The sequence below is a fragment of the Pristis pectinata genome, chromosome 4, assembly GCF_009764475.1.
Source record: "Pristis pectinata isolate sPriPec2 chromosome 4, sPriPec2.1.pri, whole genome shotgun sequence".
NCBI lineage: Eukaryota > Metazoa > Chordata > Chondrichthyes > Rhinopristiformes > Pristidae > Pristis > Pristis pectinata.
This window is the reverse complement of record NC_067408.1, coordinates 15184217-15211145: the sequence shown is the minus strand read 5'-3', so window position 1 is coordinate 15211145 and position 26929 is coordinate 15184217. Positions and strand designations below refer to the sequence as shown.

The following is a 26929-nucleotide window of genomic DNA, read 5'->3' as shown; positions in this document are numbered from 1 at the left end:
GAAAATAACGATATTGCTGTACCTGTGGCTCTTTGTGTTTCAGAGACCTGCACCGACCAATCATTCAGCATCTTCTCCATGTCAATAGCAATCATACATGGTTTGGTGAACCCAACAGTCTCATCAGACTGAGTCCATTGACCAGTCTTTCCCTCCACCTGCAGTCTGGTGTGTTCCAAGAGTGTCTCTCAAATTCACAATATGCTCACCTATTGCCTCTTCTGAACTCTGGAAAAAAAGGTACCACATTTTTAGCTTTGAAACATTTCCGATAGTACCAATCTGAACATCCTCATGAAATGGGACATTAACTGCATTTTTTGGTGCCAACAAGTTAGCCAGTGTTGTGTATGAACCTAAGCCCATTTCCACTAATAGTATGACCTTCTTTCACTCATGGATCACTGCAGTTTGTTCTTCAGCAATTTCACCTGCAATTTCTATAATGTTATTTGATTTGAAAAATATACCCAATCACTTTAGGGAAACGCCAAACACCTCCTGTGTTATGTCAACTCAATTGAGTTTTTCAGTATATTTCATTTGAGTTGTTTCTGCCATCATGCCCACTACATCTGCTAATTTTGCTTCAGTATTGGAGGATTCACCCTTCTGCTTCGCCACACTTTCTCAAAGTGGCAGACTCAGCAATCTCAGTCTAGCAATGCAGAATTTCACAGCGGTTATCTATCCTCATTGCCTGTTTCATGTATTGGCTTCTTCTGGTACAGTGGAATATTGGATAACTAACTTGGATGAGGATTATTAAGGAAAACTTACTGTGACAGTCCATACTCTTCATAACCTGAAGTACATAAAATACGGCAATACAATCATAGAAAGAAACAGCATGCAAGCAGGCCCATGAACCTACACTGACCATCAATGACCCATTTACACTGATGCTACATTAATCCTAATGTTTTCTTCTCCTCACATTTCTTCAACTCCTGCCCCCACCACCCCCAAACTCTACATTCATCTACACACTGGGGCAATTTACAGTGGCTGATTTACCTACCAACCCGCATGTCAAGGGAATGTGGGAGGAAACCAGGGCACTTGGAGGAAATCCACGTGGTCAGAGGGAGAAATGTGTAAACTCCACAGAGACAGCACCTGAGGTTAGTATGGAACCTAGGGCTCTGGTGCTGTGAGGGAGCAACTCTACGTGAGTTTCTCAAGGTAATAGTGATCCTTGGTGCAACTTCATACATGCACCATATTAATCATGCTTTTACCATTCTTCGCTTTAAGCTGCCTAAACCCCTTTGCATCTCACTCTTTCATCAATATACGCCTTTAAATCTACCTTCTTGACCAATCTTTTGATAATCTATCTTACTTCTTAAAGTAGCTCTGTGTCAATTATTTGTCTGAATACATTCCTGTGAATGCCTTGAAATATCCATTGATGTTAAAGGATTTATAAGTGGAAGTTGGTGCTGTAAAGAAAGCCCTCACCCAGTTTAGATGAGCATGCTTGCCACTGCTTAACAGGGGGATTGCAAATCTAGATGCTGGAATCTTGCTGCCTTCAGGGCAAATAAGTAGAAGCACTTTAACTTTCTAATTTTTGACAGGCAGGTTTAATTCAAATCTTCTCTATGGGGTGAAGTGAGGACTGATTCACTGCCAAAGACTTGCACAGAAGATGGGCCTTGAATAAGCCCACACACTCTTTCGATTATGACATATTGATAACAAATTGCAGTGGCTTTAATACATCCAAGTTGCAAAGTAAGATGTCAGTGACAAATTAGTGAGTGGAATTTTCCAGCTCTAACAATGAGCTTCAGACATAAACATACACTGGTGAGTCATTTGCCTGGGGCTACACAAAAAAATACCAGGAATATCTACTGTTTGTAACACTTCCAAATGTACTGAGGCTGTACAGCAGTGTCTCAGCTGCCAGCAACAGTGCAGAGGCCACAGTGTTCAGCTGCTTTACATTTGAAAGAATTTCACAACCCTTATCTTGCTCCTGTGGAACTAAGATATCTTTATTCGTCACACATACATCGAAACACAGTGAAATGGATCTTTTGCGTAGAGTGTTCTGGGGGCAGCCCACAAGTGTCGCCATGTTTCCAGCGCCAACATAGCATGCCCACAACTTCCTAACCCATACGTCTTTGGAATGTGGGAGGAAACCGGAGCACCTGGAGGAAACCCATGCAGACACGGGGAGAGCAGGTTGTCCAATATAGGGGCTCCCTGTAAGTTTCATGTTATTCTTTCATGACTGGATACAGTATATATTCCATTTGTTTACTTATGTGTATTAGCAGGGTGATTATTCAATGAAATGAAAGAATCATAGCAAATGCATGTAGAGCAATATGATATGGGTTCCTATAGAAATCGGACACTTCTGATTTACAGAAAAAAATCAGGTCATGGACAGTTTTCAGGAACTGAACTCTCACGTAACCCGGGACTGCTTATACCAGTTTAATAAAGCCACAGTTGGAACTGATGTGTGCAATGGATTTCGTTTCACTCTGGGTTGGTAAGGTGTTCAATAGGTGATCACCACCAGCAGCAAAGAAGTCCTTATTCTGTATTCTATAAAGTTACTCTAGTTGAGAAAATATTTAATTAAAAGAGGTTTAATCAAGAAGACAGATTTGGAAATTGCTGTCCTTGTAGAAATGTAAAATATTATTAAAGAGAATATAGAGAAGGGTTTGAATCATTTGTTTAAGAAAATAGAACATTGTAAATGGATCTTCAGGATGTTTTAGCGACAATGGCCTGTGTATACTGCCTCTGGACAGGCAGAACATTATGAACCATTCAAATTATTGGACTGAAGATGATTTATTTCCTCTGTTTTGTGGTCTATGGTTCTAGAGATAGTCACACCTATAAAATGGGAGGATTCCACCCAGCAAAAAATAATTCTTGGCTTTAGAAACAAAACCAGGATCTTGTCAGAAATTTACGTAAGATTCTGTTGTCTTCTCCACTAGGAGTGATGGAGAACATGCAGAGACTTGGTGTAGGACAGCAAAAGCATTCATTGATTTTAGCACAAGGCATTTGTACTAGATTATTCTGGCATCATCTGTCTGCACATCAACTGTGACTGGATCCTGTTACAGTAATTGTGAGTCTTCACAAATTCATTATGTAACCAAATGTCTGATAAAGAACTGGTGAAGGATTTTTCACTAGTATAGGTAGTGAATGACTCCCTCTTATGTTAAAAGTTTCTGTGACTATGTGCTACCATCTGGTGTTTTTTACAGTTGACCCATAATTTATCATCAGGATGGTGGAAGGCACTGATATGAAATTTATCCTTGATCAGATGTATTGAATATGGATTATCGTAGAACATGCACCCACTCTGCCTCGAAGAATCTGGTTCTAATGACTGTAATAAAACATTATGTCATGTTTATCATATGCACTACTTTATTGTGAATTTAGTATGTGACTGAGAACTAAATTTCTACTGTAGGGTGTACAGTATGAAGTACTTGTGTGTCCCACCATTGATAGCCATGTCTTCATTTCATTTGCTTTGAATTCCCACCCTGAATATATGTGCTATTTTTTAAGACTCTTGTTAAAAAAATAGCTTTGACCATTTTTCGATATCCTCCTGATATTTCATTTGGTTCAGCATTTGCTTTAACCTTATTATGCAACTGTGAAGCAACTTGGGATGCTTTTCTCAGTTAAAGATACTTCATAAATGCCAGCTGTTGCTGTTGATTTATAACAATGTATCTGTTTGTACTATAAAAGCTATGACTTAGTGATCTTACATAGCTTATAAAAAATTCAGATTGCTGGTTCAATCTTTTCCTGTTTCCCTAGAATTTACCATGGTGTGTTTCCTCACATTCAGCCTTGCTCATATTCTAAACATGGTACGATTTATTAACGATTCCATTTAGACATGGTACTTAACAGCCCTGTGAGGAAACTATTAGCTCTTTCCCATTTATAGAAGAATATTAATAGTCTTGAGTGTCTTGTATTACTGTAGTGTGAATTGCTTTATATAGTTTACAATACATTGCAGTTTGTCTTACCACATACTATATTTATCATACAGCACTTTTATCATAACAATCTGTATTGCAGTTTATAGTATAAAACAGATTTTTGGTATTGCAATGTGGAGTTTAAAGTTAGTATCATATTCTTGCTTGTTTGTTTAATCTATAAAGGACAAAATTGGTATTGCAAGCATGGTTTCAATTGGCATTGTGCCCTAAAGTACATTGTTTATTGTACAGCTAGTATTGTGTGGGATGTAATTTGTACTATTTTCAAAGATAAAATTAATTTGTACTAATGGACAGTTCATGGCAGTAACACCTAGTTTGCAAAATTGAATTAAAAAGCTACCAATCTAAAAATTGTATGTTTTCAGGACAATTGTGCTTTTACAAATCACATACACTTGATATTGCACTGTACAGTGCATTGTATTGTGCTGCATTATAAAATAAAGCAAGACTGCTGTGTAATTTGTGACTGCATTGAAGAAGCATGGGTATGCAATATATTGTGGCACTGTTGTGTTGTTCTATTCCATTGTATGGTGAATATTGTATAGAAGCACATAACAGAATTTTATTTTTAGCTCAGTGACCAGGTACAAAATACCAGGTTACAAAACTTGAAATAATATTGATCTCTGCAGTCAAAAAAGACACTTTCAACATTGCAACTGCATGCATGAAATAATTTGTTTTAATTTTTTTTATTAGAAAGAAATATGCTTATCCTGTGTTAGTGGATAGCGTAAGGGGACCGAGGTAGACTTTCTTCAACTTGTACAATCACATCCTCATTTTCCAAGTTTTACACTTTCTGATTAACATCTGAGATGTCCCTTTTTACCCTTTACAAACCCTTACAGATGCAAAACACATATTAGCACTCCAGCCTTAACACAAATCCATAACAACTTTTGACAGCATACTGAAATTAGTTCCCTAACACCCAGCCATTGAACCACAGCAATCACCGTCTACCTGTACATAAAAGAGAGAAGCTATGAACCTTCTGGGTTCTGGACATGATTACATGGGGATTTCTTTTTACATGGGTGACAATTCAGGCAATACTGTTAACACATGCAAGTTACTCCTTTAATTGACAAAGACAATTATAAACACAGCAAAAAAAAATAATCCATTGAATTTCAACAATTGAAGATGTACGTATGTTTTTTTTTGTCAATGAGTGTTATTGAAAGCATATGCACTGTGTTACAGTGGTATAGATAATAGAGTAGCACCATTAATGTAGTCAGTCTCTAGATAGCACCACTACCCAAAGGTAGCAATGAACAGCAATAGGCAAAGTAACACAGAAGATTATATCAGAAGATTGCCATCAATATCCTCTGTAAGGAAAGAAGAAACATGATATAGAAATTAGATTTCAATTCAAAATTTTTTACAGGTATCTCATTTACAAACAGTACACAAATTAATTTGATATTCAATTAAAGAGGCAGCTTTTCTTAACAAAACCGTCTGTCTATTAAACTAGCATTGATGTTGAGCATCCCTAGTAGGGATTTCCTCATCTTTCTTTCCATAGACATAAAATTAGATATATTAGTCTATGGGGAACCCTGACCTGCAAGCATGATAGAGCAAACAATAGGGCTAAGGTCTGCGTCAGAAGGTTGTAGGTTGACAGCATCAGTCCAGGAACCAGGGCACAAAAATTAGGTGCTCCAGTGCAAAATAGAATGCGTCCTGATTGTTAGGAGGTAGAGTCTTATGCACGAGACAGTGTACCTGCTCTCTCAGGTAGACGTAGAAGACAGATAGATTCCACCACCCCCACCCCCCAAGCAAGAGTAGGGAAGTTATCCACTATACCTGAATAACATTACGCTTCAACCAAAAAAAAATCACTAAAAAGAAAGATTTCCAAGCAATATGATGGTGACTGGGTAGAAAAATGGAGCAAATAATTCAAGTCAAAGGCCCTTCAACAGAACTGGAAAAGTGAGAAATCAAATTAGTTTTAAGTTGCAGAGAGAGTGGTGGAGGAGTAATGGATAAGACAAAGGAAATATCTCTGATAGAGTGAAGACAAGGTCACCAACATGATACACTGTTTACAAAACCATCTGGTGGACAAATTATTGATAGCTTCATCAATCTGACAATGTGTTTTCATAAAAAGATCACCACAGCAACCTTGGCTTCAAATTAGAGATATTTCCTTTGTCCTACCCATCCTTCCCTGCAGTGCCAACTTATTTTTTCTCCTTCTCAGTTCTGACAAAGAAATCTTCAGCCTGAAGTATTGACTGTGTGTCTTTTTACAAATGCTGCTTGAGCTGCTGAGTTTTCCAGAATTTTATTTTCATTTCAGATTTATAACATGTAGATTTTCATTTTCAATTATCACATTGCTTTGAGGGAACTTGCAACATGCAAATTGCCTGTCACATTTCCTTCAGTACAGCAGTAATTTCACCACAGAAATGCTTAATTGACTGTCTTTGGCATGACCGAGGTCATGGAAGACATTATGGAAATGTTAATCTGTTTATCCTTTGGTTACTTGTCATAGAAATGTCCTAATATCAGTTCCATTGAGATCAACAGAAATGAAAAAAAAAAATCAGGCTGATTTTCTAACTAGCATAGTATTAGCAAGTGTTTTTTTTTGCTTGGGTGAGGTGGAAATCTAGTCTGCACATAGATATACTATGTATTGTGCACCGATTTACTCCTCCCCTCCAATCATCACCAAAACCATCATACATGTGCAAAATGCCTAAGAAATAGGAATGGCAATATCCATCCAAATTTTTATTGGCACCAATGATAGATTTTCAGCACAAACACTTCTCCCTCGTGATAAACAGCTCCCACCTGAACCTGTTTATATTATTAGTGTGATTAGACAACTTACTTTGTACATTTACTACCCTTAATAGATTGCCTGAAATATTAATCCTCAGTGTAAATAAAATAACTGCCTCAAAGTTGTGAACTGTTTATCAACATAAATATTTGCCTTAATCCCCTTTCAAAATTCAAATGCTGCTGGTGGGAAGTTAACTCAACCTCAACAGTAAACAGTTTCAGTTCCTGTTGTCTGGAGATACTCACCCTCTTTGATACCAAAACACATGGCCCACTCCTCCAGGGCAATGTATTTGTCATTGTCTGCATCACATTGCTGGAAGAAGCGAGTGGTGCAGTGCTCCATTGGGACAAGTGGAGCACGGAGAGGAGCCAACTCAGAGTGAGAAAGGTACCTGGAATCAAAACAAAGGTACATTTACAAGGTGTGGATTCATTTAATAACATTTAAACAGTTGTACATACAACTGGAAGGTGACCTAATGTACTGAACAAATTAGACATCAAATCTTAGACTCATAGGTTTCCCAATTTAAAGTGATTGGGATTGACAGTAATTGGATAGTCCCATGAAAAAGTGGGCATGGACATCATAAATCTTGCCTCCTGCCTCTACGTTGAATTTATTAATCTCGGAAGCAGTCATTGGGGGCATCTTGTGCTGTCATTGAAATCCCCGAAGATAAAGAAGTAACATAAACAATCTGCACTACTCATTTGCTCCCACTAACTTGGGTCTACATGTGACGTCTGTGGACAGAGTTAGAGCTGAGCACGTACATTCAAAAAAACTCAATCCAATTACTGGGGGATAAAAACATCAAATTATTGGGAAGCCCAAGCCTCCACTAGAGGTTCAAAATTGAACAGGCAAGAAGCTTGGGTTCTACAAAATTTCTTACATCCTTGGATAGATTTTATTGGCAGATACAAGTGAGAAACCTCAATTGTTCACAATTTCCTAGACCTCACTTACAGTAAGGTGTATGGAAACTAAACCTCTGATCAATAACGTGCAGTGTTTCAGATGGAGCTTACTTGTCGGCTGGATGTTGGTCAAGTTGTCCAAATTGCCAGTGAACAGGGAAGATGAACATCTTGTAGTTCTTCTCAAAATCATGAGCCAGAAGGTCCACTGAGTGTTCTCCAGCCTGAAGACGCTTTTCATTGTCATACATCTTCTTTACCTGTTAAATAGAAAAACCATTCAGACATGCTGTGGTGATGCTGAAAAATCAAAAAACCTGCAGATGCTGGAAATCTGAAATAAAAACAGAAAATGGTCATAAAACTTAACAGCTCAGGTAGCATCTGTGAAAGGAGAAACAGTTGACGTTTTCAGCTTGAAGACCAATCGTCAGGTCTACAGACCTTCAGGATTGTGGGACATGGGGTGTAGAAGGGTGAGCCTGCCAATTACAGCAAGAACTAGAGAGACCACAATTGCAGTCTTCTTTGAAGTTACCATTTCTCTGTCCACATTTCCAACTGGTCTATATCCCATTGAATCCTTTGACAACATTTCTCACTATCCACAACTCTGCCAATTTTTGTATCATCAGCCCACCTACATTTTTGTTCAAATTGTTTCACAGATGTCCCACCACTGATCCTCGTGGAACACCACTGTTCATGGACTTCCAGTTGGAATAACACCCCTCCACCTCTACCGTCTTCTAGTTTTGAATGCAATCTCTCAAGTCTCTGTAGATCCCATATGCCTTAATCTTCTGAATCAGCCTACCAAGAGGGATGCTTGTCCAATGGATTACTAAAAATCCATGTAGACAACATCCACTGTCCTACCCCCAGGCATCTTCATTACTTCCTCAAAAAACAAAAGCTTGTACGACACGACTGCTGCCGCACAAAACCATGCTGACAATCCCTAACAAGTCCATGCTCTCCAGATGTGAGTAGATCCCATCCGTAAGAATATTCTCCAATAATTTCCCTACCACTGATGTTCTTTCACTCTGTGCCTATATTTATAAAGGCAGGAGCCCAAATGTTTTATTCCAACCTGCCCTGACACTTTCAATAATCCATGCACGTAAAAACCCAATCTTTTGTACCCGTTTTTAGAACTGTGGTCCTCTCATTTATATTGCTTTTCATTCTTCCTAGCAAAATGTAACATATCTCACCATTAAATTTCATCTGTCACCCGTCAATCAGTCTGCCAATATCTTCTAAATTATCTATTACCATCCACCTACTTCGTGTTGTCAGTAAACATGGCAGTTCTGCCCAAATACCCTGGATATTTAAAAAAAAGCAAGGACCTTGTATGATCACAATGGAACTCCACTGTATCCTTCCCTCCAGATTAAAAGTCAACCCCTCATTGTTACTCTGCTTCCTGTTACATTGCCAATTTCCCATCTATGAGAGCCCCTTTTATTCCATGGGCTTCAGGGTGCAGAGGAGATTTATCAGGATGTTGCCTGGATTGGAGCGCATGTCTTATGAGAATAGGTTGAATGAGTTAGAGCTTTCTCTTTGGAGAAAAGGAGGATGAGAGGTGACTTGATAGAAGTGTACAAGATGATGAGGCATAGATCAAGTGGACAGTCAGAGACTTCTTTCCAGGGCGAAAGCGGCTAACACAAGGGGGCATAATTTTAAGGTGACTGGAGGAAGGTATAAGGGAGATGTCGGAGGTAAGTTTTATTTTACACAGAGTGGTGGGTGCATGGAACACACTGCTGGCAGAGGTTGTGGGGGCAGATACATTAGGGACATTTAAGAGACTCTTAGATAGCCACATGAATGATAAAGAAATGGGAGGGAAGGGTTAACATCTGGGAGGGGAAGGGTTAGATAGATATTAGAGCAGGATAAAATGTCAGCACAACATTGTGGGCCGAAGGGCCTGTACTGTGCTGCAGTGTTCTATGTTCTAGATGACAAGCTCATTCTGTAGCATTTTATTAAATGCCTCTTGGAAGTCCATAGATACACATCAACTGCATTTCCTACATTGATCCTTTCTCCAGCTTCAAATATTTCTATTAAGTTAGTTAGACCCATTTTGCCTTGAAACAAATCCATTCCAACTTTCTTTAATCAATTCACTCATATCCAAGTGATTGTTAAGTCTGTTCCTATTGTGATAATAGAAACTGAATAAGCTCCACGTTTGAAATACATGTGGGTAGAAATTGAGTTTGCAAAGGAATGCTGGGCCAAATGATGTCCCTTCCTGCTGAAAGGTCACTGAAATGTTAACACTTGTTTCTCTCGCCACAGATGCTGCTTAACCGGTTGAGCATTTCCAGCAATTTTGGTTTTATTTTACTTTCTCAAAAGGGACAGATGTAAAGGCTAGAAGTCAAATAACCTCAGTATTTTTTTTTAAATTAACTTCTAGCAATTAAAGACTCAAGAGGAAATAAACCAAATCATTTCTGACATTATCTTATTTCCCAGTTTTGTTTTAAAGGGTTGAAAAAGATGCACATTTCTTGCCTTCATCTTTTGCTTCTCAGTCAGTAGATTGTTTTCCTCATTGTCACGCTCGTAGAGGGTCACCAGGACATTTTTCAACCAGTCACGCATGCGCAGAGGGAACTCAGCCAGCTCACTATCCAGGCATGGTTGAATGACTGCAAAGGAATCCCAAAGAAGATCATTTAGAGATATTAAGAAAGTTACTTCCAAAGGTTCCTTTAATTTATTCATTCCTGGATTCATTAATTTCCATGCTATCTAAAACCAGGAAGACCCATCAGAAAATTAGAAGCAGTTCAAGGTCGATTTACATAGACTGGACCAAAAGACAAAATCCTGACTTACCAGTTTGCCAGGTTTTTGAAAAGGGAGGTTCATCTCCTCCTTAATGCGGTGGGTCAAACATGTATGTGTATGCCCAGGATTTTAGTTTGGGAATCAGTATGGGGGAAGAGAGGGGTTGGGGAAGGAGGAGGAGGTTTCTCATACCCCAATCTCCCCCTCATGTTTGCTTTCACTCCTGGAGAAATTCCAAGCTCACACTGCTATAGATGTGAGCAGTTCGTTTAGTGAACCCGATTTGTCCACTGCTCACACTTTCAAACCGTGAAGTAACATTGACAGCACAATATGAGGAGAACGTTTCCCGTAGGAGGAGGATCTGTACCAGAGGAATGCAGATTTAAGAGATGCCGAAAGTGAGGTGTGGAAATTATTTTTTTTTGTTTTAAAATGGGTGAGTTGATGCATTTTGCAATGCATGGTCTGAAATGTTTGGTGGAAGCAAGATCCAATAACATTAATACAGGAGTATAAGTGGTAGGTCCATGGGTAAAGGACAGAGGAATGAAATTATTTGGGTAGCTCTTTCAAATGGCCAGTACAGATATGATGAGTGATGAATGGAATGATCCCTATCCACACCATATCAATCTATGGTTTTCACATTCTGTACTTCTAATCATCAGCAGGTCTTCTCAATCCTCTACTGGGGTAAGGCACCTCACATGCTGTAAGCATGCACCAGAAAATCACAGACAGTGGGTGCATGATTTTCCACTGTACACCTGTGGCTTAGGAGACACTTCAACAACCGGTGAGGACTCGAATGTCTAAGCTACCCCTTAATTAAAAATCAGTCGTTGTACTTGCATAGTAAGAAGTCTGGGCAAATGTCAGGTTAAGGCTGCCAATATAAATTCATCCAATGTAATGGATTTGATCAGCCATTGCAAATAGCAATGTGGTATAATGCTGTAGACATAAAAAGTCTTGCATTTATATCTCCAGGAGCTTACTTTGAAATGTAGCAATTGTTATGCCTGCAACAACAGCAACTTGTGTACACAGCTCTATACCGCCAACAAAAAATGGCATCAGCAATGTTTCTATATGCATGTCAGGATGGGTGGCAATTTGAGAAAGAGCTAAGTAAACTGGGAGAGAGGTTGAAGCTGAAGGGATGTGCAAGGGAAAATAGGAAAATAAAACTGTACTCAGTTACAAGGTCAAAGAGAAAAAAAGACATAGAATGCCTTCAATTATGAAAGAGTTTTCTGGAATTAACTCTCTTGGCTAAATCATTATGTATAACATGAACAATACAGATTGAATTAAAACATTCCCGAGCCACATTAACTCATTGGAAAAAAAAAGTTATTTACATTTCTGGATCTGATGTAGAAAACTTACCAGTACAAACTTCATTCCAAGAAAGCATTTATCTGGTTAAATATTTAACGAGGTTTGCAGACCAGATTAAAGACTGGTGCTTTAACAATATTCTTCTCCATACATTGCCATTTTAAACATTTCCCTATATTCCATTGAGAATTCCCTTGCTGGAAGATGGTCTGATGGACCAGCACTGACAAGCATGGACCCATCACAACGCTAAGCATTCAAAGAAATGATGGTTCCCCTCCTCTACCTCCATCCTCATCCCTTTTCAGTTGTTTGGTTTCCCCGACCTTTGCTCTGTGATGGAGCAGCCGACTACCTAAAAAGCCTTTGCATTGCTAAAGTAGACTTTCATCCATTGTCAGATACGATCTGTGCAATGTGCTCAGACTACAAACGATGAATAAATTGCTGATTGTTTTTCCTAAAGCAGTGCTTTCTTCTATTGAGCTTGCCTTAAATTTACAAAGCAATCACTCTCTCCTTTCCACGCTGGCCTCTTTATTCCCTGCCACCCACTTTCCCTGCCTATGTAATTATGTACATCTTTCTCCCATTTATTTTTAAATTAGCTACATAATCTTTTCATTGATTATTTAGTGGAATAGTCTAAACTCCAAATGTGACAATTCCTTTGCTTCTCCCGTATCTGTTGCCAGTAGTGACTCGGTCAATGCCCACTACTCCCCGGGTGTAATGTTGCAGGTGGGACTTCTGCAACCGCCTGCGGCAAGGTGACATAAATGATCCCTCCCCATATGTGCAATAACCACTTGTACCTCCTGAATGTGTGACCACGCTAAGTATCTGGTACGTGGATTAAATGGGCATACTTCATTTTTGTGTTTAATAGTGAGTGTAGGCAGGAATTTACATTCCATCCAGAACACCAAAGCAACTAATGATCCCACCACTTTCCAGCCACTAATTAGCCGGCCTAATACCAATTTAGCCTGAGACCTTCCTGATTGCAAGGTTTATTCTATTATCCATGATGTTCATTTATCAATAATGGGTGTCTGTGCTTATAAACTCAGTTTGTACTAACATTCACTAACCAAAACAGCTTCTGATCCAAGCAGCACCACCTTCAAGTCAAAATCTAATCCCTTTAACAAAAGGCTGTCATGGCTTTTAAGGGATCAAAATCAAGCATCCGATGAAGGGTCATCAACATGAATCTATTCTCTCTACACATGATCATCTTCATTTTCTGTTTTCATTTCAAAACTAGGGCAACTCTGCTGATTAACTATGGGAATGCAGCATGGAATAAACAAGCTAATTTAGGTGACTGTATTGATGAGTTTGTACTGGTAGAACAATGTAAAGAACAACATTTGTAGGAAAACTTTCTGCACAATTTTATTCCTCTCCCTTCTATGTATTCACTAAAAGTATACACTTCACTTACATTTGCATGGTCCAATGTAGTCCAGGTGGAGTTTATGGCCCTTTTTTGGTGCCCTCCAATGCACACTTGGTGGCAAAAAGCTGGCAGAGGCACTATCGTAGGTCTTGTTATCAGTGCCACACACCTGGGGAAGGGTTAAAGAAAAAGTTACTGTTTTCTAGTAGAATGTCAAATTAATCCTCTCAGCATCAAAACACATTCTATTTTATGCTTTTGAAGTCTTAAGCAATTATAAGTCTTATCCAATCTAAGCTTGAAAAAAGCAAATATTGATCTTGTATATTAATTTCAATGCAGTATAAAATAGGCCAGGATGCAAACTATTATCCAAGATGATTCTGCCCATTCCTATCGCTTGTTAGTTCAAAGTGTTTGCCCCTTTCCATACAAAAGATACCATCAGTGGCAGTGCCGAAATGTTAGGCAGTCATGTGCTGAGGAATTCCTGGATGCAAATTACTAATCATGGTCTTTATGATGTCATCTTGTGGACAAATATAATTAATGGCAATTTACTTGTGTAAATCACACAGTTCTATATCTTGTGTCCTCCCTTTAGAAAATCACTAATGTCCAAAGTGAAAGGATAATTAGTTTCACTACTCCCAAGTGTCCACTTAGCAAATGTTATCAGGCTCTTGTAGATTTCAATAATAGAAACACTGTTTTTAAATGAAAAGTTTAATATAAAAGCTGACAATTCAGACCTTTGCATCAAGCAGATGTGCAGCCATTCATGTCTTCGCTGTTGCTGAAGAGTAGCCAAAGTCCATCTTTTTGAATGGTTGGCTACACCATGGGAGATCTGTGGTCTCCACATTCTACAGTTTGTTATTGTGTTATTTGTCACCAATGAATCCTTTACAATCTCCAAGTCATTACAGCATAGAGCCTCAGTAAGTTGCCACTTTGTAATCTGATTTGTGGGCTATTTTGGTTCTGCCTTACTAATCGTGTTCCACCCTGCCCCCACCCCGTTGTCAGCTTTCTCAGTGACTGCACCATCATTCTGTTTGGAAAAGTTTGAAACCGACCTTCTCAATTCAACAGAGCTGGGTGGACAAGTTGATGGATTCTGGCAGACACATATGGGCTCATTGTTCTCATCAGCCTCGCAAACCTTTCCTCGTTTGCAGTGGAAGTTTTCACATGGATCTGGGAAGGCAAAGTCAAATCTCAAAATTATATTAAATAAAGACTGATTCCTCAAATCAGTCTGTGGACCTCAAGCAGCTTTCCTTCCAAGTTACTTTCATTTGAGTGGGTTTCTTCTTCTGTAGCTGTATTTTTATTCCATCTCTCCTTTTTCCATCATGTAAGCCAGTGCATAACAAAATCAATACTAAACTATGGATTTAAAAGACTTAGAACAGTAATGTACAGAGTTATGCAGAATGCAGTATAGAAAGATACTGTGTGGAGATGAAAGCTGGAAGGTGTCAGTAGGAAAGTGCAGTGATGTTCATGTACATTGTAGCCCAACATTCTGAAACTCAAGCCTCAAGTCCAATGTGATCTGGTCAATTTAGATTTTGTTTAACCACAGAGGCCAGATCTAACTACTTTGAATGTTTGCAAATTAAATTTCAAAACCACCTCACAAAGAGTGGATGTCTGGAAACTGCTTTACTTACTTATCAGTTTCAATCTCCTTCTTGGTATCATCCTCAGTTTCTTCAAAAATCTCCTGTGGCAATCTGGACTGGATTTGCTCCAACTGGCAATGCCTATATGAATACAAATCACTTGTTAACAAACTTGACCTTCTTATCCCACTTTAATGAAGAGAGGAAAGTCTTCCAAAAATCATCCAAGGGACAAAAAAAAAAAATCAGTACACAATATCTGACCAACTTGGCTTTAACTGCTGGGCACGGATGATTAACTAAGATTTAAGCTCAGGGGGTGGAAAAGGATGCAAAACTGTTATTGCAAAAGGTAGGCAGGATGTGGTGGTGGAAAATAGTTGGTCACATGTAAACTCCATGTCATTTTCTGCTCTGGGATATGTATTTTGAATTGTTTAGTCATAGAGTCATACAGCATGGAAACAGGCCCTTCCAACCCAACTCGTCCATGCCAACTGTGTTGCCCAGCAAGCTAGTCCAACCTGCCCGTGTTTGGCCCATAGCCTTCTAAACCTATCTTATCCATGTATTTATCTAGATGGCTTTTGAATATTGTTAATGCACCTGCCTTAACCATTTCTGCAGCTCAATCCAAATATGCACCACCCTTTGTATGAAGCTGCCCCTGTTGTCCCTTTTAAATCTTCCGCCTCTGATCTTCAACCTATGCCTTGATTTCCCTGGGGAAAAGACTATGTGTTTTCACCCTGTCTATGCCCCTCATGACTTTATACACTTCTATCAGGTCACCCCTCAATCTCCTATATTCCAGGGAATAAAATCCTAGTCGACACAACCTCTCCTTGTAACTCAGGCGCCCAAGTCCAGGCAACATCCTGGTAAACTGCACTCTTTCTAGTTTAATAATAGCCTTCCTATAACAGAGGGATCAAAAACTGTACACAATACTCCAAGTGCGGCCTCACCAACGTCTTATATCAGTCATGAACAAGTTTCTTGACCACCTTAGAAAGAACAGGAAATGCAAATACAACTGTCACAAAACAGTTGAGCTGTACATTCAACAACAACTTTTACGGTTGTTACCTGAAAAGGCAAAGGACAGATACGAGGACAGAACTGTCAAAATCTATTGCTGTAAGTCCACTGTTCAAGATTAATCAAGCAATTTGTAAATTCCTATCCAAGGATACAGTCTTTCACCCATTAGCCGGATGAGTCCATTAAGTATTCTCCTTCCACCAAAGTACTTCGAGTTGTATTTTTATGAATACCGTCCAGTTAAAATTGAAAAGTGGACAGTGACAGAACTCCAATAAGAGAATCTTAAAAGAAAAACTTAATTGACAAAACCCCAAGATAACATTAAACTGTATTAATCAACCTTGATTCAAAAGCTTCCCCCCCCCCCCCCCACACACTTTTTCTACAAGGAGATAAGAGACTACGGTGTTCTTAAAAATCCATATTCCAATTAGTTCAAAGTGCTCTGAAATATGGGATTCATTTTTGTATTGAAGGATTTTTAAAGGTTTGGTTTTGTTCTGGGAAAAAACATTCTTCCAGAATGAAGGAGAGGGGCTCCTGTAATGCTTATTAATAACCAACTGTTTGAAATCATATTGTGCAACAATGACATTAGTATTAACATCCCACATATTAAGGCAAATCAAGCACAGAAAAGATGTCATTGTGGGGATTTTAAGGCAATTATATTTGAATAAAGAGCAATTCTCTTAAGGCAATAAAGGACTCAATAAGAAAATCTATAAATTGTATAAAGATACAGTTGGAAAAGATGATGAGTGGCCTGTATATTGGCTTTCTATCCTATAAATATCTTTTATAAGTCATACTGTAATACATCATTGACAGCCATTGTTATTAAGATTCATCAGCAATTCATTGTTTACTAAATATGTTTTGCCTTCCTTTGGGGAATTATTTAAGTGTCAAACTCATCATTATATCAAATATTGTTTTTACCTCCTGTTCGGTTTCCTCAACAACCTCCGTTTCAGCCACAAGTTCCCCCTGTGAAATTAGGAATATTAAAAAAATGCTGTCAGACTTAACAGGAGCAACTGCCTTCAGAACTGTAATGCACTACTTTCAAAACCTCTATCTCCAATCCTCGCATTCAACATGCAAGTCAATATGCCTTTCCAGGGCCTTTAATGGATTGCAGAGATCACAAAAACAAAAATCATTATGGAAATTTCTATCACAGAAAATGGAAAGGAACATGGAATGTACTGAGTACAGCCATCTAAAATCATCTTGATTACTGCAAATACTTGCGGTAGTGTTCCAAAGTAAATGGATGTTGTTCTGAATGCCTGTGTGATTTGTACAAAGAGCTCATACTACCTAGATTCTACTGAGTTTATGGTTGGAGTGAAATAGATAATGACCTATCTGAATATCAAGTGCAACCTAGTTCGGGCAAGTGGTCACACATATTGATACATGCACTTTGCTCCACTGTGCAATCTCTTATCCCATATGTTGCATTCCAGATTACAATTCTGAACTTGTCCTATATTGCAGGTACTTACAGGAGCAGCCAGTGCCTTGCCTGCAAGGCATAGGAAAAGAATGATCCAGGCCCTCATTTTGGTGTTTTGAGATCTGAGGAGAAACAAGTATATGGTTTCAATAAGTGCAAGTTAAAAATGCTATTACAAAAGGCAATATACAGGAAATCTGTAATACTTAGGATCCATGAGGTTTCAATCCCAAAATTTTCCTAGTTTAATTTTGCCCGATTCTAAACTTGGAGAAATTGGAAGTTTTCAGGTAAATTATTTCCTGGAAGAATAGAATAAATATTGGATGGTGAAGTTGAGATAGCCAATTGCACAGTGTCAAAGAAGATGATGGAGCGAGATGTAGAGTGGGGTTAGAGAGCAATGGATGAGATTCGTTTTTCAGAGAGTTTGAAATGGGTCTATTAGAAGGGGATTAATTTTTTAAACACTGGATTGTGATTTCTCCACACATCAAGCATTTTAATTCAAATCTCTGCCATTAATCTTTCACAATGAATCATATGTGAATTCTGCCTTAATTTTTTCCCCCCACTTTCAAATTAACTCATAAATCCCTTCAATCATTTCGCTTAAGGCAGGTGACAACCTCAGCTAGGGACAAGTAACTTTTTCTCCGAGTCAGAGAGTCATTGGTTCATTTTGTACTCCTTACTGGGGGAATAGAACCAAGACTCAATGCAGTTTTGAGTGACTGCTGCAGTTGGAGAGATGCAGTCACAGATAGGATGGCTAAATTAAGACCAGACCAGGTCTCTGCAAGTAGATTTAAAAAGATCCCACTGCACTATTCGAAGGAGAACCGAAGAATTCTTCAGTACTCTAGTCATCATTTATCCTCCAGCCAGCAGCACTAAAATGGATTATCAGACCACTTCTCTCATTAACCTTTGTAGAGCCATGCTGTGTGCAAATTAGCTGCCAGGCTCTTTCAACGATAACTATCTTCATTGTCTTTTAAATTTTTTTTGAAATAACGTGGGTAACACATTGCTTCTGTCTTTCATCATCTACAATATCTATAAAAATAAACAAGTTCCTTATTTACTCCCCATCCCTGCATTGCAACACCACCCATCTCTTTCTTTGATGACTTTTTTTATATAAGGGTTAGTGTTATCAGGACAAGCTTAACTTACAATTTCGGTGTGCCTATGACACCAGCAAAACGAAAGGGGAAAGAAAAGATCTATCCCCTAAAAAGCACTCGATGCAAGAGGTTTGCACTCCAGACTTTCTCCCTTCTGCCTCCCTTCCATCGGGCAAAAGATACAAAAGCTTGAAGACACACACCACCAGGCTCAAGGACAGCTTCTATCCTGCTCTTATAGAAATCTTGAATGAACCTCTTGTATGTTATTGATAACTCTAGACCTCACAATCTACCTCATCATGGCCTTGCAGCTTACTGTCTACCTGCACTTTCTCTGCAACTGTAACACTACATTCTTTCTATTATTGTTTTTCCCTTGTACTACCACAATGTACTTACGTTTTGAAGTGATCTGTATGGATGGCTTACAAAACAAAGTTTTTCCACTGTATCTCGGTACACATGACAATAATAAACCAATTCCAATAAAACAAATTAAAGTATTCGAAGAGCCCCCCAGAGATGGAACTCAGAGGTACAGTAGATTAAAGTCAGCCCGTTGGATAAATTCAGAGAACACTGGCACTTTGATGGGTTCAATATGTGATTTAAAGGTTTTATGGGAGGGTCATTGCAAGGTCACAGCTTTCAGTCTCGAGTCAGCTGTTTGAATAGAGACCGCTGCAGGCGGGGATATCACAAAGTGACTCCAGGGCTATTTTTCTTCTGTTTTGTCTGCCTCACTTAAGGCTTGGTTTTACATTCAACATGCAGTTCTATGATACAGGAGGAGCAAACTGAGATACAGTAGGAATTGAAAACAGTCCGAAACATTTAATAGCAGTGGCACTGTGCAAGATTTCCAGTGGCATATAAAATGACTTGCAACTCAGAACTTCATCAGCTCAATGTTTTCATAATGACTATTTTGAGTACTTCTGGTTGTGTAATCAGATTAAGCCCAGCTTGTACTTGATCCCTATGTGATTTTGCTTTCACAGAACAATGCGCTAATTCTATGCATACAAAATTAACTCATTTCAAAAGATAAGGATCATTTATATTAAGAAGAATAATTTCAGATATGTTTGAACATTTAATAACTGCAGAGCTGGATTCTAACAAGAATGAGGGATAAATGAAATTCACAGAACCGGGTGGGACAAATTTGATATTCTCAGAGGTACAGTTGTACCATTTAAGAAGCACTTGGATAGGTACAGGGAGGGGCAGGGCTTAGAGGGAGATGGGCCGAATGCAGGAAATTGGGAGTAGGTGGGTGGGCACAGTGGATGGCATGGACTTGTTGGGCCAAAGGGCCTGTATTTGTGCTGCGTTGCTCTATGACTATATAGTGGGGAAATGATTCCATTGGGATCAGTAAGATTTTAATGATCAACTTGTTAAGAGGAATAATACAGTGGATATGGGTGAGATGCAGTTTTTGGCTATTGAGGACTAGACTCAGGCACTTCATATGTTTAAATGGTATAGACCAGACAATTTTATTTTCTGTTACATAACCTCTCCTGCTGTCCAATGGAGTGTGATTTCAGCACTTTACATGCAAGACTGGTCCACACTGATGGGATTACTGCATGCACGGAAACAAGTTCTGGGTGTGTTTACCTTGAAATAACAAAACATCAAAATGAGTTTAGAGAGGAGTAGATCAAATGAACTCCCCACCATCTGCTGCTTTCTAAACTGGTAATCTCTGCCACATCTACAGTTTCACTGGTTTCAGAAAATCCTTTAAGTCAAACATTTAAAGCTCATCCATTAGATCTCATTCTGATGAACCCCAGCTGTTTAGGTCTTATTAAATAACCCTTTTCCTGATACTAAGCACCTTAAGTTAAACAAACTCCAAATTCACATAGACATCTCTACTTATTTTCTTCCTTCCCCTGTTGATTATTTTGAAAATCACACCCCTACCAACAATCTCTCAATTCTTTATAAAAAGGGACGGCATATTGATACAAAACCAAAATAATGCAGACGCAAAAAAAATGGAATAGGAACAGAAAATTCAGGAAATCCTGAGCAAGTCAAGCAGCATCTGTACAGATACAAGCAGTCAGTATTTCAGGTCAATTGTTCTTCAAAAGAAAGAATTATTCAGGCAGTCTATTTTTTATTTAGATTAAGTAAGACCTATTGAAGATAGTTTCTTACAACAAGGAGCTGAAAGAGATGGAAAGAACTCTACATTTTCACCATGACATCAGTTGCAAATAATGCAGTGGATTTCACTGTGTATGATGCAAGAGTTGCAAGTTTCTTGGAACATTATGTGACAAGCTTTAACTGTACAATTTATACAGTCCCCCTCCTACATGGCCATTTTGATAAAATGATTAATTAACTTGATTCGAACTGGGCAATGAAGCCTCACTCTTTCCCCGAACGGTTAAACTATAAATTCTAATCACGTTTCAGGATTTGGTCACAGAAGCTAGGCTGATAATGCATAACCATTTTTTCAGCTGACATGTTTGAGGCATCACCTCCCTTTTCTCACTGGCGATGGATTTAGTTGAGAGAATTCTACTGCATATTCCTTAATGAAATTCCTCAAAATTTTTTTAGCCTGTGAATATCTTTTTGTTTTGGGAGCTTGCTGCATAAAAATTAGAATATGTTTTCCTACAAAATACAGATGACTGCTTTTTATTGTCTCTGAAGCACTTTGAGGGAAAATAAACAATGATATGGAAGATGTAATCTAAAGGCACAATATTCTTCAGTAGTGCACACAATGCAAAATATTGCTGGAAATGAGAAACAATAAAAATAAAATGTTCTGAGAAATTATATATACACGTCAGGAAAAGATGGATTGTTTTTTGGTTGGAGATTCTTATTAAGCAACATGAACAAACCCCCCAGAAGGTGGGCTCTTGGTGCTCACATAACTAAGGCTCGTCAGCTATAGCACTTTCAATCTATGACAGTCAGTAATACTTAAGGTTTCGTTTATACATTCACAGCATGTACGGACATCCAGAGATATGCTTTGGGAATTGAAATAAGATTCTCAAAAGTGAAGATTCCCCAAGCACTGGTGTCTTTGCTTCAGAACAATCAGCTCATGATATGTAATGTAGTAATGAACCAGCGGCGACTGATATTTCCCTCTGCATTCTCCCATCTTCAGAGTTCTCTTCACAGCCATAACAGGAACTGATTCATAGCTATCACCAAAATAGCAGGAACTTGCTTTAGCACAAACAAGGTCCAGACCACACAATGCAAAAAAAAAACAGATCTCACTTTCTCTATTTGTTGATGAAAGGCTACTTTTACTGATGTATTCTTTGATGTCAAAAATCGAAATCCACGGTGAGCTGAATTTGAACAATATTGGGTGATCAAATCAGGAGTGAAAATGAAAACAATCTAAATGAAAAGGTAACATTCAATAAGTCAAACGAAATTGAAACGTTTGCTTGCAGCAGGTTCTATTCAGAACTGGCACGTACTTGCAGAATCATAAGAAAATGTACTAACATGTCTGAATTTTTACTCAGCCGATAAACTATAATTTTACTTGAAATATTTCAGGACCTAAAGCAGCTAACCTAATGATTTGATTTATTGTTCATGTACAAGTGGCAAAAAGAATCTTTCAGCGAATTTAAAAACATTGAAGGTCACTAAAGCATTTCACTGTTCAAATCGTTTAAAATCAGTGTCCATGTTTACATTGCTGCAAGGCCCTGAGTTTTCATGTCCATGTTAATGAAATATTTGATGATGTTATTGTGCATGTTAGAGAGAGACTTTTGGCACAATGACTATATAAAGTATGGGGGATAAGCATGTACTACAGAAATAGTCCAATCCACCTGAGGCATTGGTGGGTTTGAGTTATTCTGCCACTTTTGCATTAATGCATACCTGTACTTTGAATAAACGTGGAAGTCCTATTAAAATGACACCCTATAAATGGAAGCAATGTCACATTTTAGAGCTAATGTTCTATCCGTTGATGTTAAATCATGTCACATTACCATTTAACATTAAAACAATGAATGCATTTAGTCATTAGGGTGTCCAATAGCCTCAACCTAGGCATGTTTTGTGTGTTTGTTTAACATTATAATAAGCAGGTGTGTATAGCATTATTGTATGCACCCATCACAGCTGTGAAACTAATGCCATGCTTTAAACATCTCGTGTGTTAATAACATGTATGATTATGACAAAAAATTAACCCACTTCCACGCAAAACAAATTTGAAAATAAAAAAGTTTATTTGAACTATCTGTGCAGGCTGTTCCTTGCCTGTTCTCAGACCCAGGGTACCAAGTAGAGAAAGTAGAGCACTAAAGCAAATGGGCAGGGAGCCTCACATCCTAAATGGAAAACTCGTAAATGTTCTTGTCAATATTACAGTGAAGGACAGAGAACTCCTAGTTCTTTATTTGAGTTGGGAGCCTCTTAACGAGGAGTGGTCGATGAACATTTGGCCATGAGTGACACGGTTGTACTCTCTCAGAAGCCTGCGTGACAAAGAGGGATGCAAATAAGATGCTCTTGCACACAGGACACGTTGTATAGAGTCGATCCATTTGCAATCCCTTCAAACGAGCTTAATGCTGAGAACGAAAGTATATATTGTTTAAAAAGTGCAGCTGCTGGAGATCGGAAATAAAATCAGAAGACGCTGGAAACATTCATCAGGTCAGACAGCATCTATGGTGGGAAAAACAAGAGTTAATATTTCAGATCCCAGACCCTTCGCCACAACATCGGTGCGGCCAGATATAACAGAGATGCTTTTCTTCTCGAGTCTCGGGCACCAGCGTGTCCGAGGACTTTAAACAAACACCATACACTGACTTCTGAAAGGGTTTTTTGGAATCGTACAGGAAATCCTCTGTCCCCAGTGATTTCCTCTCACCCCCTCCCAGAGCTAACATGAACTGGGCTGATTTCGGAAGTTATGGTTACGATCTGAACAGGAGTTACATTCGGCGGTGTTTTTGTAACCTCTTACTGCAAACGGCGGTCTGAGATACAGGAACACTCAAGCAACACAAATCCAAAATCAGCAACCATTCGCCCTGTGGGATTTGGAAACAAATTTCCCACTCTTCGTCGCTGATTGCACTCTCCAGACTAGTACACACCGAAACAAGGACATTGAAAGATTCTCCCAATTTGCAAACAAATTTACACAATATGCATTGTGCAAATTTTATTTTTTATATAATAACAAAAACATTGTGCAAAAAAAATACAAAAAATTGTCCCTCACGGATAGCAAAACTCGGGATCTCCCGTACCCAGCAGCAGCCAAAGAACGAAGTCAGCTGAAAGACATGTAACGCTACTTTTTGTTCGTTCTGGCTTTTGTATCATCGGCAATACATCAGCTGTGACTCTCAGAGGGACTCTCGCCTTTCTCAGTCCGAATTCCTTTTCGGGCCACTTCGTTATTTTTTTTATATTTCTAATTAACAGCAAGTGTACAACAACAACAAGCTTGCATATTTGAGACGTGCACTGGGTTATATTCCCCCACCCCCCTGGAAATTCATCCTCATTTTCGCACTACACAGTATTCAGTTAACGTTCCAGAATTGTATTCTGTTGTTTTCCCCCTTCTCCAACACTGCACATCTTACATATATAGCGATGCAAAATATATTAGGTATTCCAGATATTCCTAGTCAGTATGACAGGTCTGCTTTTGACCTGAGTGTTGGCTATTTTGTTTTAAATGTTAAAGTGACAGGCATTCTCATCGCATTCGTTCTCAATTTTCCGTGCACTGCCTTCTGTTATGACGGGATAAGCACTGGTTGAAAGGGCGGACCCTGTTCAGTATTCAATAGTAACTGTCAAAAGGAAATTGGATATGGGCTTCAAAGTTGGGGGAGGGACGTTGATTGGGGACACGGAGAAAGAGCAGAGGATTCGACTGATTCGTGGTTCTTTCAAAAGAGGCGATACGAGGAACTGAATCTGGTGACTCTGCCTCGCCCTTCATGTTACTTACTTCATGTTGACTGTCCCGGCGCCCAGATGTGAAAGCCCCGCTTACAGCTGGGAGTCTTCACCTGCTGCGAGTCCCCAGTTGTAAACTACCCCACAACCTAGTCACAGGACGCACCCAAAGCCTCGTTTGGTTCAAAATTAACTTCTCCCACACCCGCAGTCAAGACTGGTAAAACAAACAGTGCAGCGTTACCAAAATAAAACAAGTGCACATGAGTGAAGGTTTCAGTATATTCGAAGTCGTCCCTTTAATTGCACAAGGAGTAAATTTAAAGGCTGCGTTACAAAGACATTTTATAAATCTTCCTCGCATTTGAAGCCTTTTATCTGGCAAACTTCCGCATTTAAGGTAATTCTACGTTGAAAAGGGGCAACACTGCAGTCGGTGAGATACCACTGCATTTTGTTGAGAAGTCAAAGCGAGGAAGTGGTATACGTTTAATCGATTTGGATAGAAATGCACCTCTTTACGTATATCTGAGTAATGGTCCTGATAAGGCTCTTTAGTAATTAGATTAAAAATAAGTGCAAGACGAGCGATCCACAGCCGTTACTGGTTTGCTGCTTCTAATGAAGCCCTACAAACACATCAAAAGTTTTAATTACATCCGACAGCTTCTACAAAGATACAATGGGAGGGGCCTCTGTTGTCAAAGGAAAGGAACAAGAAGTTCGCGTCTTTCTCTTCGTCCTCGGCCTCTTGTTTGTCTGTGGCACAGATTGTATCTGATTCTTCGACAATAGATCCCAACCATAACCCAATCTCATTTAGTAGACCTCCCCTGCCCCCGACCCAGCCTTGGAAATGCAGAGTCTGACTTACTCCCTCTATTCGTCGCAGAAGAAAACTCACTTCTGAAAGTTGAATTCTCTTTCCTAAAACAAAGGGTTCCCGTTCTCTAACAAAACCAAATCACCTGTTCCCTAACGGGATTCTTACAGGCTGCAAAATAAACATTTAAACTTAAAGGATCCGTAAAACTACGTAGCCTCAGTGTCTAGCCCATCAAACGACAAGGAATCCTTACTAGGAACAAAATCCTACAGAAATAGGGGGAAAAAATTTAGAAACAGCAGCGGTAGTAAGCAAATGCTAACAGTTTACAAGGCATTTAAAGATCCTTGGAGACTGTGAATGAAATGCACAAGTTATAGACAGAACATCAACAAAAGCATCAACATAAGAACATCTGAGCAAAAAGGGCTGCAAACGTAGTTCGGGGCACACGAACTTTAGTAATGCGCCAGAAATCAAGCATGCTTACAGATAGTGGAATAGTTTAGAAAAACGGCAAACTGCAGCTCCTACCTGAGAAGAGAACGACGACCGACCAGCAGCGAGAGAGCACCAGGCTGACTGAGGCGGTGCAAGTGTCCCAGTCTTTAGAGCAAGCTTGCAGGAAATGAAGCAATGGTATCCCCAGCGGGCTGGCTCTCTTTCAGTCTCTCCCTCCCCCCTTCAGATTGTTCTGAGTGGAAAAAATCAAATGCATAGTTTACTAGTGGAATGCATCCTCTGTCGCAGACCAGAACAATCTATCGGCAGCATTATTTTGCACAGATTTATCTCAGAAGGTTTAAAACTCTGCTTGGTCATACGAAAAAGTGCGATAGTCTTCAATTAATTCCACTTACATTTCTATTTGTTAGTTATATCTGCCTGCGTTGATTTATGAACAAAGGTCCATCCTAGGCTTCAGCAATCGGTTCTTTGTGCCTTAGCTGATTATCTGAACATCTGGATTTGTTTTATATGGCGAAAAAACTGTCAACGTGGCAACTGCAAATCTATGTCGTTCAAATTTATTTTTTTAAACCCAAAATAATGAAGGGAGTGCCGTTAATTACCATCGTCCATCCCAGTATACGTGGCCACAGTGGGTCCCTTCTAGCAATGGAATTCATAGATGAGCTACACAAAAATGTAGGACAATTGGTTTCATCCAATTCTGCAATAAAAACTGGTATATTTAACAAATGCATGTATGGCTTTGTACAATCAGGCTTTGGAAAATACCAACTTAATAAATATTGATGAAAGATTTAAATGAATTGCAGAAGGGTTTTGCTTAATATCTAGTCTGGACCTTTCCAGGATTTTTTTTTGGCTGTCTATTTCTTCTCTTGGATTTACTGAGGTCATGGTTGTGATTCTAATAAAATCAAACCCAACTGAGTGTGCTCGTTTATCTGCAACATATTATAACTAACAAGGGCAGACGGATTCCCCACATTTTCTGGCCAATATTAATCCCTTAGCTAAAATCAAAGAA

At 39.0% G+C, this 26929-nt stretch overlaps 1 protein-coding gene across 1 annotated transcript; it reads right to left on the bottom strand.

Moving 5' to 3' along the window:
* Positions 1–4697: 4697 nt before the first annotated feature.
* On the bottom strand, positions 4698–26119 carry sparc (secreted protein, acidic, cysteine-rich (osteonectin)). The gene is given in 13 exon segments (XM_052014362.1): positions 4698–5377; positions 7113–7261; positions 7905–8053; positions 10338–10474; positions 13414–13459; positions 13461–13499; positions 13502–13537; positions 14444–14568; positions 15049–15094; positions 15096–15140; positions 16989–17036; positions 17561–17633; positions 25966–26119. Coding segments are annotated over 12 exon segments (906 nt in total). The 5' UTR covers positions 17618–17633; positions 25966–26119; the 3' UTR covers positions 4698–5348.
* Positions 26120–26929: the final 810 nt, after the last annotated feature.